This window comes from Zootoca vivipara, chromosome 1 (genome assembly GCF_963506605.1).
Source record: "Zootoca vivipara chromosome 1, rZooViv1.1, whole genome shotgun sequence".
NCBI classification, from domain to species: domain Eukaryota; kingdom Metazoa; phylum Chordata; class Lepidosauria; order Squamata; family Lacertidae; genus Zootoca; species Zootoca vivipara.
In genome coordinates, this window is record NC_083276.1 from 92901370 (window position 1) to 92914586 (window position 13217).

The 13217-nt window shown below is 41.7% G+C and overlaps 1 protein-coding gene across 2 annotated transcripts in view; it reads left to right on the forward strand.

Moving 5' to 3' along the window:
* Nucleotides 1-13217, forward strand: part of LOC118091951 (TGF-beta receptor type-2) — a 36799-nt gene that overhangs the window by 17697 nt on the left and 5885 nt on the right. For both annotated transcript variants that reach the window (XM_035129579.2, XM_035129588.2), the window contains 2 exons: nucleotides 349-551; nucleotides 11552-12363. In XM_035129579.2, the coding sequence (XP_034985470.2) occupies nucleotides 349-551; nucleotides 11552-12363 (1015 nt within the window). The remainder of the gene's footprint in view (nucleotides 1-348; nucleotides 552-11551; nucleotides 12364-13217) is intronic.

Here is a 13217-nt window from a genome sequence, read left to right on the forward strand (position 1 = left end):
TGGTTTCTGTCAGTGTCCTGTTGCGCCAGAAGTGTTTTAGTCATGCTGGCCACATGACCCAGAAAGCTGTCTGCGGGCAAACACCAGTTCCCTTGGCCTGAAGCGAGATGCGCGCCACACCCCAAAGTCGCCTTGGACTGGACTTAACCATCCAGGGATCCTCTACCTTTTTACCTTTACCTTACTGTCAGAAAGTTTTTTTCTGTATAGTTGGAATCTCCTTTCTTGTAACTTGAAACTATGTTCAGGACTGATTTATTATTTGTTTGTGAACAAGTACATAAATGTTGGCTTACATTATTCTACCTTCACAGTGATAATTTCCCCCCGATTAATTATGCATTTCAGGAAACAAGACAACGAGAGCATTAGAGTGAGTACTCTTTGTCACAATCCGCAGCTTCCCGTGGAAAATGTCATGGTTCCCAAGTATAACACATCCCAGTGTGTTATGGTCCGTCAGCACAATGAGGAGGGGCTATTTTACATCTGTGGCTGTGTGAATGAACAGGAATGCAATGACAAACTCATTTTTGAAAAGCACACCAATGGTGAGTATTCTTCCTGGTTTAAGTCCACCTTTCCCCATTTTAGAGATTATTTTTATTGAGACTGTTGGCAGTGGCAGATTTTGGGCTTTAAAATTTCAATGGCACACCCACCTCTCACCTTCTGTTGTTTGTCATTGTTGTGATGCCCCCTGTGTTGCCCTTGCGGTGCAGCTCCCAGTGTAGGCAAACTGATTGTGCTCCCCTAAATCCACCTCTGCCGTTGGGGTGCATGTGTTAAATCCTTTCTCCCCCACCTTCATTCCCAATCATTCTTGCCCCTGCTGCAATTGGGGTGAAAGGGGGGAGGAGAAGACTGATATAAAGGCAATGTTATTTGGGTTGAAGTGATTGAGTCAATTCCTAGAGAGGAGGAAAAAATGACTCAAGCACAATATAGAAAATGGCTAGACTGAACAATCTAACCTGGTGGATTACAGTGATACCTTGGTAGTTGAACGGCTTGGCTCTCAAACAAATTGGCTCCTGAATGCCACAAACCCAGAAGTGTTCCTGTTTGTGAACGTTTTTTGGAAGCCAGGTGTCCAACGCAACTTCCACATCTTCTGATTGAATGCAGGAAGCTCCTGCAGCCAATCAGAAGCCACACCTTGGTTTTCAAATCATTTTGGGAGTCGAATGGATTCTCTTGAATTTAGAGAACACCAAGGTACCCCTGTAGTAACACAGTTGGCCATTTACACCTGGGGAAATGGTGCGGCTAGTCAACTGAATTTTAAAAAGCTTGACTTTCTGAGCTCTGAAGGGTGGGGAAAGGGAAGCTGGACAGAACATAGAGGAGAATGTTTTGTTCACAACATTATAGATTCCCCAGAAAAAAAAAGAGAGAATGCAGTGTAAATCTTCCACAGTAAATCCTCAGTGTGAAAGTAGCCTATGTTGCAAGGCAGGAAAGGAGTGCTGCCTAAGGTCTTGTTGACTGTCAAAGTAGATCAGTTAAAGTGACGGCTAACGGATTGAAGTTGAATCCTGACAAGACAGAAGAACTGTTTTGGGGGGACAGGAGGCGGGGAGGTGTGGAGGACTCCCTGGTCTTGAATGGGGTAACTGTGCTCCTGAAGGACCAGGTGCGCAGCCTGGGAGTCATTTTGGACTCACAGCTGTCCATGGAGGCGCAGGTCAATTCTGTGTCCAGAGCGGCTGTCTACCAGCTCCATCTGGTATGCAGGCTGAGACCCTACCTGCCTGCAGACTGTCTCGCCAGAGTGGTGCATGCTCTGGTTATCTCCCGCTTGGACTACTACAATGTGCTCTACGTGGGGCTACCTTTGAAGGTGACCCGGAAACTGCAATTAATCCAGAATGCGGCAGCTAGACTAGTGACTGGGAGTGGCCACCGGGACCACATAAAACCGGTCCTGAGAGATCTACACTGGCTCCCAGTACGTTTCCGAGCACAATTCAAAGTGTTGGTGCTGACCTTTAAAGCCCTAAAGAACCTCAGCCCAGTATACCTGAAGGAGTGTCTCCACCCCCACCATTCAGCCCGGACACTGAGATCCAGCACCGAGGGCCTTCTGGCGGTTCCCTCATTGCAAGAAGTGAGGTTACAGGGAACCAGGCAGAGGGCCTTCTTGGTAGTGGCACCCGCCCTGTGGAACGCCTGCCCAGCAGATGTCAAGGCAACTGAAGGCGGCCCTGTTTAGGGAAGTTTTAAATGTTTGATGCTGTACTGTTTTTAATATTCGGTTGGAAGCCGCCCAGAATGGCTTGGGAAACCCAGCCAGATGGGCGGGGTATAATTAATTAATTAATTATTATTACTGACCATTAAAGTAGACCAGTAGTAGCCAACAAGGTGCCCTCTAGAAGTTGTTAGATGGGCCTTAGCCAGCGCAGCTGATGGCCAGGGAAGATGGGAGTTGCAGTCCAATAACATTGGAAGGGCAGCATACTGGCGGCCCATGATGGAGTGATTGTTTGACTCCATATGCATATGTTCAAGCCATTATTATTATTTTTTTTTTTAAGTTTTAAAATTCATCTTTATTAAGTTTCAAAAAGCATAACAAGTTAAAATCATAAAATCATACACAATCATACAATCATACACTTATTCCCAATCAAAGAAAAACAAACAGAAAAAGAAAAAAGAAAAAAATAAAGAAAAAGGATAAAAGAGTTACCTTCCGAGTCATTTCCCACCGCTTGTCTTCTAAATATATTTTAAAAATTGCGTTCCTTCATTTATCATGTCTATCTCAATTTCGATTAATTTTGTTTTATCACACTAACATTTTCCAGATTCTAATTTTCCTCATGACTATCTAATTTAAACAGGTCATCAACTCTGTTTTAACACCATTTCTTTTAAAATATTCCTCTACCACTCCCCATTCCAATTTAGATTTCTGCTTAGAAGTATTCCGAATTGCTGCCGTCATTCTTTCTAGATTCATAAATTCAATCAGTTTTAATTGCCATTCTTGGATTGTGGGTAGATCTTCCTTCCTCCATTTCCTAGCTATCACTAGTCTCGCTGCCACGCTCGCATACAAAAAAATATTTCTTTTGTTCTCAGGAATATTTTCTGGGATAATGCTCAATAATAAATACTCTGGTTTTTTTCTAAAAGTCAACCTCAACATTTTTTTCATTTCTTCATAGATTTCGTCCCACCATTTATATATTTTTCCACAGGCCCACCAACAATGAAAAAAATTTCCTCCTTTCTCGCCGCATTTCCAACAATTATCTAAATCATTCCTATATATTTTGGCCAATTTACTGGGAGTCAAATGCCATCTATAAATGAGTTTTAAGATATTTTCTTTTATATTCATACTAGCCGTGAATCGCATTGAAACCTTCCATATACTCTCCCATTGTGCTGCATAGATCGGCCTCCCTAAATCTTGTGCCCACTTTATCATTACCTCCTTAACTACTTCATCTTTTAATTCCCATTCTAACAAGAATTTATATATTTTTGATAATGGCTTTTCCTTATTTTCTATTAATAATTCTTGTAATTTTGACTTTCCAATAGTAAATCCTATTTTTTTATGTTCCTGAAAAAGGCTTTGAATCTGTACGTACTGCAACCAACTGTTGCAGTACTGCTTGATCTCTTCATATGGTTTTAGTTTCCATTGTCCCTCTTCACTCACCAAAACCTCTTGGTACGTCAACCATCTTCCTTTTTTCCACCTTCTCCCTAGGGCTGTCATCTCGAAGGGCGAGGCCCACCATGGTATCTTCGGTTCCATTAGATTTTTAAATTCTTTCCAAATCTTAAATATTGATTTTTTGATCACATGATTACTAAATTGTTTATTTTTCCCTTTCTCTATTTCTAATAAATATGTATGCCATCCCCCAACATTTCTAAATCCTTCCACCTCTAGTAACTCTTCATCTTCTAATATTAACCAATCTTTAAGCCAGCACATACACGATGATGCATAATAGAGTCTCAAATCTGGTACCCCCCACCCCCCTCTACTTTTAACATCCGTAAGTAATCTGTACTGGATCCTTGGTTTCTTGTCCAACCATATAAATTTACTTAAATCTCTCCTCCATTCTTCAAAAATCTTTCTCTCCCCCAATATAGGCAACATTTGAAATAAAAATAAAATTTTTGGTAAAATTGCCATCTTTATTGTTGCTATCCTACCTGAGAGAGAGAGATTTAAGCCCCTCCATCTCTCCATATCTTTCTTTATTTCCCTCCATAATTTTCCATAATTATTTTCATATAAATCTATATTATTAATACTAATTATGATACCCAAATATTTAAATTTGTTCACAATTTCCCAATTTGAAATTTGTTGCAATTTGCTTTTGTCCAATTTTCCCACATTTTTCAACATCATTTTTGTCTTTTTTTCATTAATTTTTAATCCTGATATTTCTTCAAAAGAATTTAATATCTCCTCTAATTTTTTGATTGAAATCTCTGGTTCTTCTAACATTACAATCATATCGTCCGCAAAAGCTTTTATCTTCAAATTTTTATCTTTCACTCTGATTCCTTCAATTTCCTCCTCCTTCTTAATATCCACTATTAAAAATTCTATTGATATTATAAATAACAACGGGGATAGAGGGCAGCCCTGTCTTGTTCCCCTCTTTATTGCGAAATCCTCTAATACCTCTCCATTCAATATTAACTTAGCCGTTTGATTATTATATATTGAATTAATTCCTCTCATAAATTTATCATCTATTCCAATTTCTTTTAATGATCTTTTCATAAATTTCCAAGATAGAGAGTCAAAGGCTTTTTCTATATCTAAAAAGACAAAGGCTGCCCTCTTCCCCGGAGACCAATCCAAATATTCCAATAGATCCAGTACCACTCTCACATTTTTTGCCAATTTTCTTCCCGGTAAAAATCCTTGTTGGTCTTGCCCTATAATCCTAATTAATATTTTTTTCAATCTAGCCGCTAAGATGTCCGTAAATATTTTATAATCAACATTAAGTAACGAAATTGGCCTAAAGTCCCCTACCTGTCTTTCCTCTTGCTCTCCCTTCGGTATTAATACTATATAACCTTCTTCCCATGTCTTGGGTATGGTTCCCTTCTCTAAGATATCATTCATCACTTTTTGTAAGATTTCTCCTAATTCTTCTCTAAATACTTTATAATGTCTGCTCGACAAGCCATCCGTTCCGGGTGACTTCCCCAATTTTAATTTATTTATGGCTTCATATATCTCTTGTTTTGACACTGATTTATTTAACATTTCTCTCTCCTCTTCTAATATTTTATCTTTCCTCCTTTTTGAAAAATATTCCTCTAATTTCCCCTTATCTAATTTCTTTTCCTCATATAGGTTCTTATAAAAATGATTAAAACATTTCTGTATTTCCTCTTGCAGGCAAACTTTGCAGGCAAAGCTGTGGTTGGGCCATCTCTGTTTTTAGACTGTATAAGCAGGAAACAGATCCCATTCCTTGCAAAACCAACATCTGATAACGTCAACACTGAAAGCGATGGCTTAGCTTGCAAGTCTGAAATAATAATGGCTTGAACATGTATACAAAATAAAAAAAATACATGTTCAAGCCATTATTATTTCAGACTTGCAAGCTAAGCCATCGCTTTCAGTGTTGACGTTATCAGATGTTGGTTTTGCAAGGAATGGGATCTGTTTCCTGCTTATACAGTCTAAAAACAGAGATGGCCCAACCACAGCTCCCCACCTCCCAAACATTCCATTGAAAGTTTGCCTGTCAGGCAAAAACATAAAACACCAGGCTGGGTCATGTGTGGGAAGGAACAAAATGTAGCAGTGAGATGCCTCTCCCCATCACTCCTGCCCTAATTGTGGGTCTGCTTAGTTTGGATGAAACTGTGGTAAAGTTTGATGCAGTTTTTGAGCCGTGAAACTGAAATTTGAGTTTATCCAATGTGATCTCCCGTGCAATGATTACGTAGCCTGCTTTAGGAAGAAAATCGCCCCTTAAGTCACATTATCAGCTTCAGAATCTATAGCTGAGTTATAAGTGGTGCTCCAGAAAATTCCACTGGCTTGATGGGCAGACTATTTATTTTAATGCAACATTTAATGCAAACATTTATTTATATGTCGTGTGATATTACATATAAAAATCAAGGTTAGAACAGTGTTGCATCTTAATTGCATTGAAAAACAAGTAAAAAACCAACAGAAGCAACAACAAACCGCAGTTGGGAGCAAGAGAGCAATAGAATCTCAGTTGAACATGTCATTGCATGCAGTTGATACTGTTCCCTGTGGTCTGGCTCACACATAACACTAAGCCAGACCATGGCTAAGTGTGAATGTGCCAAGTGTTCAGGTACCAATAGAAAAAAATCACAGCCACTTCACTGTCCCTCAGTCCTCCTGCCGCCATGCTACCTTGAGTTAAGCAATGGTTTGACATGTTAAATCTGTCCAGGGAGAGAAACTTGAGCATGGGTTTGGACATAACATTAAGCCAAATCATGCCTTACCTTACAGCAGGAGGACTGGAGAGAAACAGGCTTGATTTTTACTGTAAAAACACACACTTATGTGTTCAGGCTTAGCCATGGTTTGGGCTTAACATTATGTGCACACAGGGCCAGTGACTCTTACTGTTTGGCAGTAAAAGCGTACTTAGAACATGTGGCCGTCAGTGGTCATCACTTCCAGGTTTTGCCAGTATTGTGCGAGGGCAGCCCTCAAATGAATTATCATGTTATCAATAAGTTACACTGCTGATTATGATCACATCTCATGGCAGCCAGTGCCAAGGTCAAATGGACAGTGCAGCGGCTAATTGCTTTTCATTATAGACAGAGGTTTTTTTCCGGGGGGTGGGGGCGTAGGGGTAAACATACCCCTAAACATTTTGTGAATCTTTGTACTTTTGTCCATTTGCTGTATTTATTTTTCCCGATTTGAACTATAAAATGGTGGCTTTCTTGAGTCAAAATGAGAGTGTCCCTTAACATTTTTTTAAAGAAAAAAAGCACTCATTATAGATCATAGCTGTCAAGTTTTCCATTTTCTCGCAAGGAAGCCTATTCAGCATAAGGGAATTTCCCTTTAAAAAAGGGAGAACTCGACAGCTATGTTATAGATATATTGTGCGTTAAGTTTTACCTCTTTAGAGTTAGCGGTATGCAAAGAAACTCATATTCTCTTGGCTTCCTTGGAACGTTAAAGCAGTGGCACATTATTGTTTGGTGTTCAGAAAGTAGCATACCATACTCATTATATGCCATTATCCTCCTACACCCTTTTGAGAGCAGACAAGGACCATAGGAAGGTGGGCAAGGTTATAATATAACTCTAAATCTACCTAATAGAGATTATATTGCTGGATTCAGAATATATCCATTGAGGAATATTTAGATGCCCTCAACATTTCTTGTTTCATTTGTCCGTGAGGTGGGTTTTTCTTTCTTTCTTTCTTCCAGAACCAGTTCATTTCTGGCAGAGACAGCAGTGGGAGGCACAGAGAAATATGAGGCGATGGTTTTTCTTTTCTTTACATTTCAGCATTTGTTTTCATAGAAAACAACTGCCTGCCTGATCATTCTTCAGGCTCATTTAATGATCCCTGCTACAAGCTGATGACTTTGCAGCCCAGGAGGCAACATACTTAAGCAGCTGATGGGAATTATGTACACAGTTATTACTTCAGGGTTTGCACATAAGAGAAGTCCTGGAAAATCCTCTGAAAACAATTCTGCTTTCCATTGGATTTCACAGCCTTTAGCGATGTAGTCATACCCATCAGGTAAATCCATTAGAGAAGCAGGAGATAGCCAGGCTTCGCGCTTTCCAAAACAAACTCAAATTATATCATTTGAGGTTGATCCTGTGGTTTGAACTCGATGCCTATTTTAGAAACATTCACAGCTTAGCAGAAGTTAGCTGTGGCAGATTTTTATTTTTTTGTAAACTGCCAAGTAAAACAGCCAAGTGCTTTGAGTTTCTTTTTCCAGTATCTGAACTGTAGACTGCACCCACTGAGGTCATGCAGCAAAGGCTTTTTGCTTAGGGGATGGCTCTTGAACTTCTCTTCCTCGGTATTATACTTGGCCAAGAATCCTTTCAAAGTTTTTATTTGAATTTCATGAGCAGCAGTAAGGCACTGCACCTATCTCTTTGCAGTGGAGAGAAGAGATTGCATCTCATATCTTGCCTGTATTGAAAACAACTCCCCTGGCTCCCAGCAAGTCTCCAAGTTCAGTTGAAAGTGCCAGTATTAACTCTTAAAGCCACACGGTTTATCTTCCTAATACCTGATGGGCCATCTTCTCCCATATCAATCTGCCCATCCACTGAGGTCATTGTCTGAGGCCTTCCTTAAGCTGGTACCACCATCTGAAGTCGGGTGGGCAGTGACCAAAAAGAGCCTTTTTAATGTGCCGTGTTTCTCCAAAAATAAGACACCGTCTTATATTTATTTTTCCTCAAAAAACAAATACACTATGGCTTATTTTCAGGGTATGGCTTATATTCCCTGAATGCTTAAAAATCCTGCTTTGGCTTATTTTATGATTACGTCTTAAAATAGGGGAAACAGGGTAGATCCTCAGCTTTGGGATGCCAATCTTCCTAGAGATACCCAGGTAGCACCCTTATTACCCTCCTTTGGCTGCCAGGCAAAATCATTTATGCTTTCCCCAGACTTTAAAGAACCTTTAGCATCAATGGTAGCTTTCTTTTTTAAACTTAAAATATTCCATTTTTACTAGCTATCTGAATGAACTGTTCCCATTTTAGTTCATTGTGTTAGTTTGTATGCTTGATTAGTTTCATTTTTTAAAAACCCAACAACACCTTTAAGCATGTGTACAAATGCACGCACGTGGGCCTTAAAAGTAAAGGTACCCCTGACCATTAAGTCCAGTCGTGACCAACTCTGGGGTTGCAGCGCTCATCTCACGTTATTGGCCGAGGGAGCCGGCGTACAGCTTCCAGGTCATGTGGCCAGCATGACAAAGCTGCTTCTGGCAAACCAGAGCAGCACACAGAAACGCCGTTTACCTTCCCACTGTAGCGGTACCTATTTTTCTACTTGCACTTTGATGTCCTTTCGAACTGCTAGGTTGGCAGGAGCAGGGACCGAGCAACAGGAGCTCACCCCGCCGCAGGGATTCGAACCGCCGACCTTCTGATCGGCAAGCCCTAGGCACTGTGGTTTAACCCACACAGCGACACCCGCGTCCCAGAGTTTATTCAAGGATGCAGTCAGTGAATATCCCTTAGGTGGATCTGAACATGCAGAAACGTTGCAATGTAAACTCAGCAGTAAAGCTTGTTTCATTGCAAATACTCCTACCGTAGCTAATGGGGCAGCAGCAGATTCGCATTACAACCAGCAGGTGGCAGCAAAGAGGCTCCTGCAAGAGTCTGCAGCATCTGCAAATCAGAGGTGCAAGTATGGTGCTATAGTTGCAAGTGCGGTTTACAAACACCCCCATCCTAGTAGTGATTTCAGCCACTAGGAACTGCAGAACAGAATCTTTTCCACAAAGGTTAGCCAGCCTGTTCTTCAAGCATTTAGTGTGGTTATAATCCAGCTTTTACAAACCTGGCCTAATAGCAATCAATCCGCTCCGTAATCCTCACTTCACAAGGAAAGATAAAGGTGCCCAGTATTGGTCTCTTTCCCGACCAGAGCTGCACTTCTAGGGCCACTTGGGTGCAGCGTGAAACAGGTTCTTACTTGCTGAGTGTGTCTGGGGAGGGGAGTGAGCATCTATGGCAGCTCCACCCAGCATGCTCCTTTCACAGTGATGCATTTTGGGCTTCTTATAAAGCGAGATGAGCGCTGCAACCCCAGAGTCATCCGCAACTGGACCTAATGGCCAGGGGTCCCTTTATCTTATGAGTACATTAACAGCACCCACCACTGGGTGCTTTCTGTTTTTCCCCTACAGAGATGTACCTGTTTAGGTGCCTCTGGGAAATTAAGAGGTCTCTGCAGCACTGCACCTAGCTGCCCCATGATAAAATTAAAAAATATGTGAGTTAAAAAAACGGGGTTTGTGTGGAAGGAATCTTGGGAGTCAGAACCTCTGGACCATGCTCCTACACTGCCGCTGGACAGACTGCTTTTATTTAGCATTCCTTCCTTAGATTAATCTGATAGCAGGGCCATGCATATTTTCAAAATACCTGGAGCAAAGGAGTTACCAGCATTTTCCACCATTGGTCTCTTGGGTTTATGATCTAAGAGCTGACTTTTTGTAAAGACTATTCATTTTAGTCGGCAAGGAAGATTTGGCTCTGTCATCTTGAGTGCATATGAAGCCGCTTATACAGTCATCAGATCTACAGTACATATATACTAATTAACAGCACATCTCAAAAGTCTCCGGCATGTGCTTTACCATAGCTGCCAAGTTTTCCCCTTTCTCGCGAGGAAGCCTATTCAGCATAATGGAATTTCCCTTAAAAAAATGGATAACTTGGCAGCTATGGCTTTACCCAATGAGTTGGGGCTTCTTCCCAGATCAGATCTCCTGACTATGTCTGAGAACAAAACAACTAACTTACCAAATTGTAAAATGTGGGGGAAATTTGCCTGTTTCCTAAATGCATGGTAAAGTGCTGCGATACGGATGACTGTGGCTGACTTGGTTGTAATCGTTGAGTGGCTGCTGCTCTGCCCATAGTTGCTGAGTATAAAATAAATGAAAAGCAGAGGGGGACCAGATACACTATCTCGAGCTCCTAGGAGGAAAGGTGGGATATACATGTAATAATAAACAAACAAATAATAAATTAACATTTGCCACATGTTAGACTGCTTGGACACTTTTTTTCAAAATCGCACTATATATTAAAGAAAACAGACAACCAAGCAAACCCATGGTACAAAAACGTTAGCACTTAAAATGTTGAGCCCTAGGATACAGGAGAAGGTACGTAGGAAGCTGCCTTATTCTGAGTCAGACCATTGGGTTCATCTAGCTGAGTATTGTCTGCACTGACTGGCAGCAGCTCTCCAGGGTTTTTAGAAGGAGCATTTCCAGCTCTACCTGTAGTGGTTGGGGGTTAAGCTGTGATTCTTCCCCACAAGTTACAGGTGAAACTCAGAAAATTAGAGTATCGTCGAAAAGTGCATTTATTTCAGTAATGCAACTTATTATTTTTTCTTTTTCTTTTAATTTTTACAAATGCTTTCTTTTGGAAATTCCACAGTAATAAAACAAATACTGTAGTTACAATAATACAAAATTGAACAAAAATAAACATCGCTATTACATTTCATTAATTACATTCCATTTATAATTGACCCGCCTAACGACAAATAATTACAACAAATAAAGGCTTGACATATCTTGCTTTGCATGTCATGTATCTATCTCATATATTGGTTTCACCTTTTAAATTGCGTTACTGAAATAAATGCACTTTTCAACGATATTCTAATTTTCCGAGTTTCACCTGTATTAGTTTTATGTTCATTCTTCACTAAAAAAGCTGTTCATGTTGACTAACTGGCCTATGCAGAGATGTTCTTGCTGCATGTTATTTTTTGCTTTCCTCTTGCCATAGGATACTCCATGCTACAAAGCAAAGAAATAATTCCCGTGGCAGCCATCAGCCTGTTGCCCCCACTGCTAGTTGCCATCATGATAACGGTGACGTTCTATCTCTGCCGAACCCACAGACAGAGGAGGAGAGCCAAGGAATGGCCCCAGAAACAAGTCCAGCGCCACCCACTGCCTGAACCCAGCAGAGCCACTAGCTACGACGAGATACTATCTGTCAAGATTGACCACTGCGTCGCCTTGAGCACAGCCTGCGCCAACAACATCAACCACAACACTGAACTGTTGCCTATTGAGCTAGATGAGCGAGTCGGGAAAGGGCAGTTTGCAGAAGTCTGGAGAGCGAAGCTGAAGCATGCCTCTTCAGGACAGTACGAGACGGTAGCAGTGAAGATTTTCCCCTGCGAGGACTATGCTTCCTGGAAAAACGAAAGCCAGATCTTCAGTGATGCCAACCTCAAGCATGACAGCATCCTTCAGTTCCTCACGGCGGAGGAGAGGCACTCTGGACTCCAGAAAGAATACTGGCTCATCACAGCCTACCACAGCCAGGGAAACCTCAAGGATTATTTGTCCAGGAATGTTCTGAGCTGGAGAGACTTGCAGAAGATGGCTGGCTCCCTAGTGAGTGGTGTGGCTCACTTGCACAGTGACTACACCGCCTGTGGCAGTCCAAAGATCCCCATTGCCCACCGGGACATCAAAAGCACCAACATCCTCATTAAGAACGAACAGGAATGTGTGCTCTGTGATTTTGGGATTGCTCTGAGGCTGGATCCAGCCTTAAGTGTGGAAGATTTTGCAAACAGCGGACAGGTGAGTGCTGTAGAACGAAACCAGCAGAGCAATCCCTTCTGCTTGATGGAAAGTAGAAAGATCTTAGCCTCTTTCACGTGCTAGCCATGCAAAGAGTTCTGCGCACTGTGCAAGGGGCAGTGGGGGCTGTGCCACTGGCCCCACCCCAAAACATCATTTGATTGACCAATCCCAGCTTCCATGTGTTGAGCATGGACATTTGCATAGCAGAAGCCTGCCTATATAGGTTTTCCATGTGATCCAGAACCCTGCGTGAATAGGGATCCAGGTAACATGAAAGCCTACTGCATCTGTAGAGCATGACACTCATAAGCTTCCCCTGGACAGCCTGTTCAGCATGTAAACCTTGGGGGTGGGGCCAGAAGTGCTGCCTGCTGCCCTTTCCATGGATGGAGGGCCCTTCTGTGTGTGAAGGGGGTCCTTCGGAATGTCAAATATAATCCACAATAGCAGGCAGTATGGAAAAGCTCTGAAAAGGCAACGCTACTATGGAATTTGCCGCAGGCATTTGGCAAGTTCCATATAAAAACATGCAACTAAGATTTAAGAGAGTTGCCCTGCTTGTTGTTACACAATTGGCTGGAATCACCTTTGTTGCTGAATGACAAATAGCTACTGGGTTCTGGGTTCTAGAGGGTATCTTGATTTTGGCAGCTAGTTTTTAATCAAAGGCTGGGGCTACTTGATCTTCCCAAGCTCTTTTTGCATTCAAAATCTAACACCACTGCAATACTCAGTCTTTCCCCTCATGGTGGAAATGCGGCAGGGAGAGGAGTGATTTGAGCAGAAAGCTGCCCACTAGACAGTAGAGTGGTACTTTCCTCCATTCAAACTCACAGCTGCCCACAGCACCT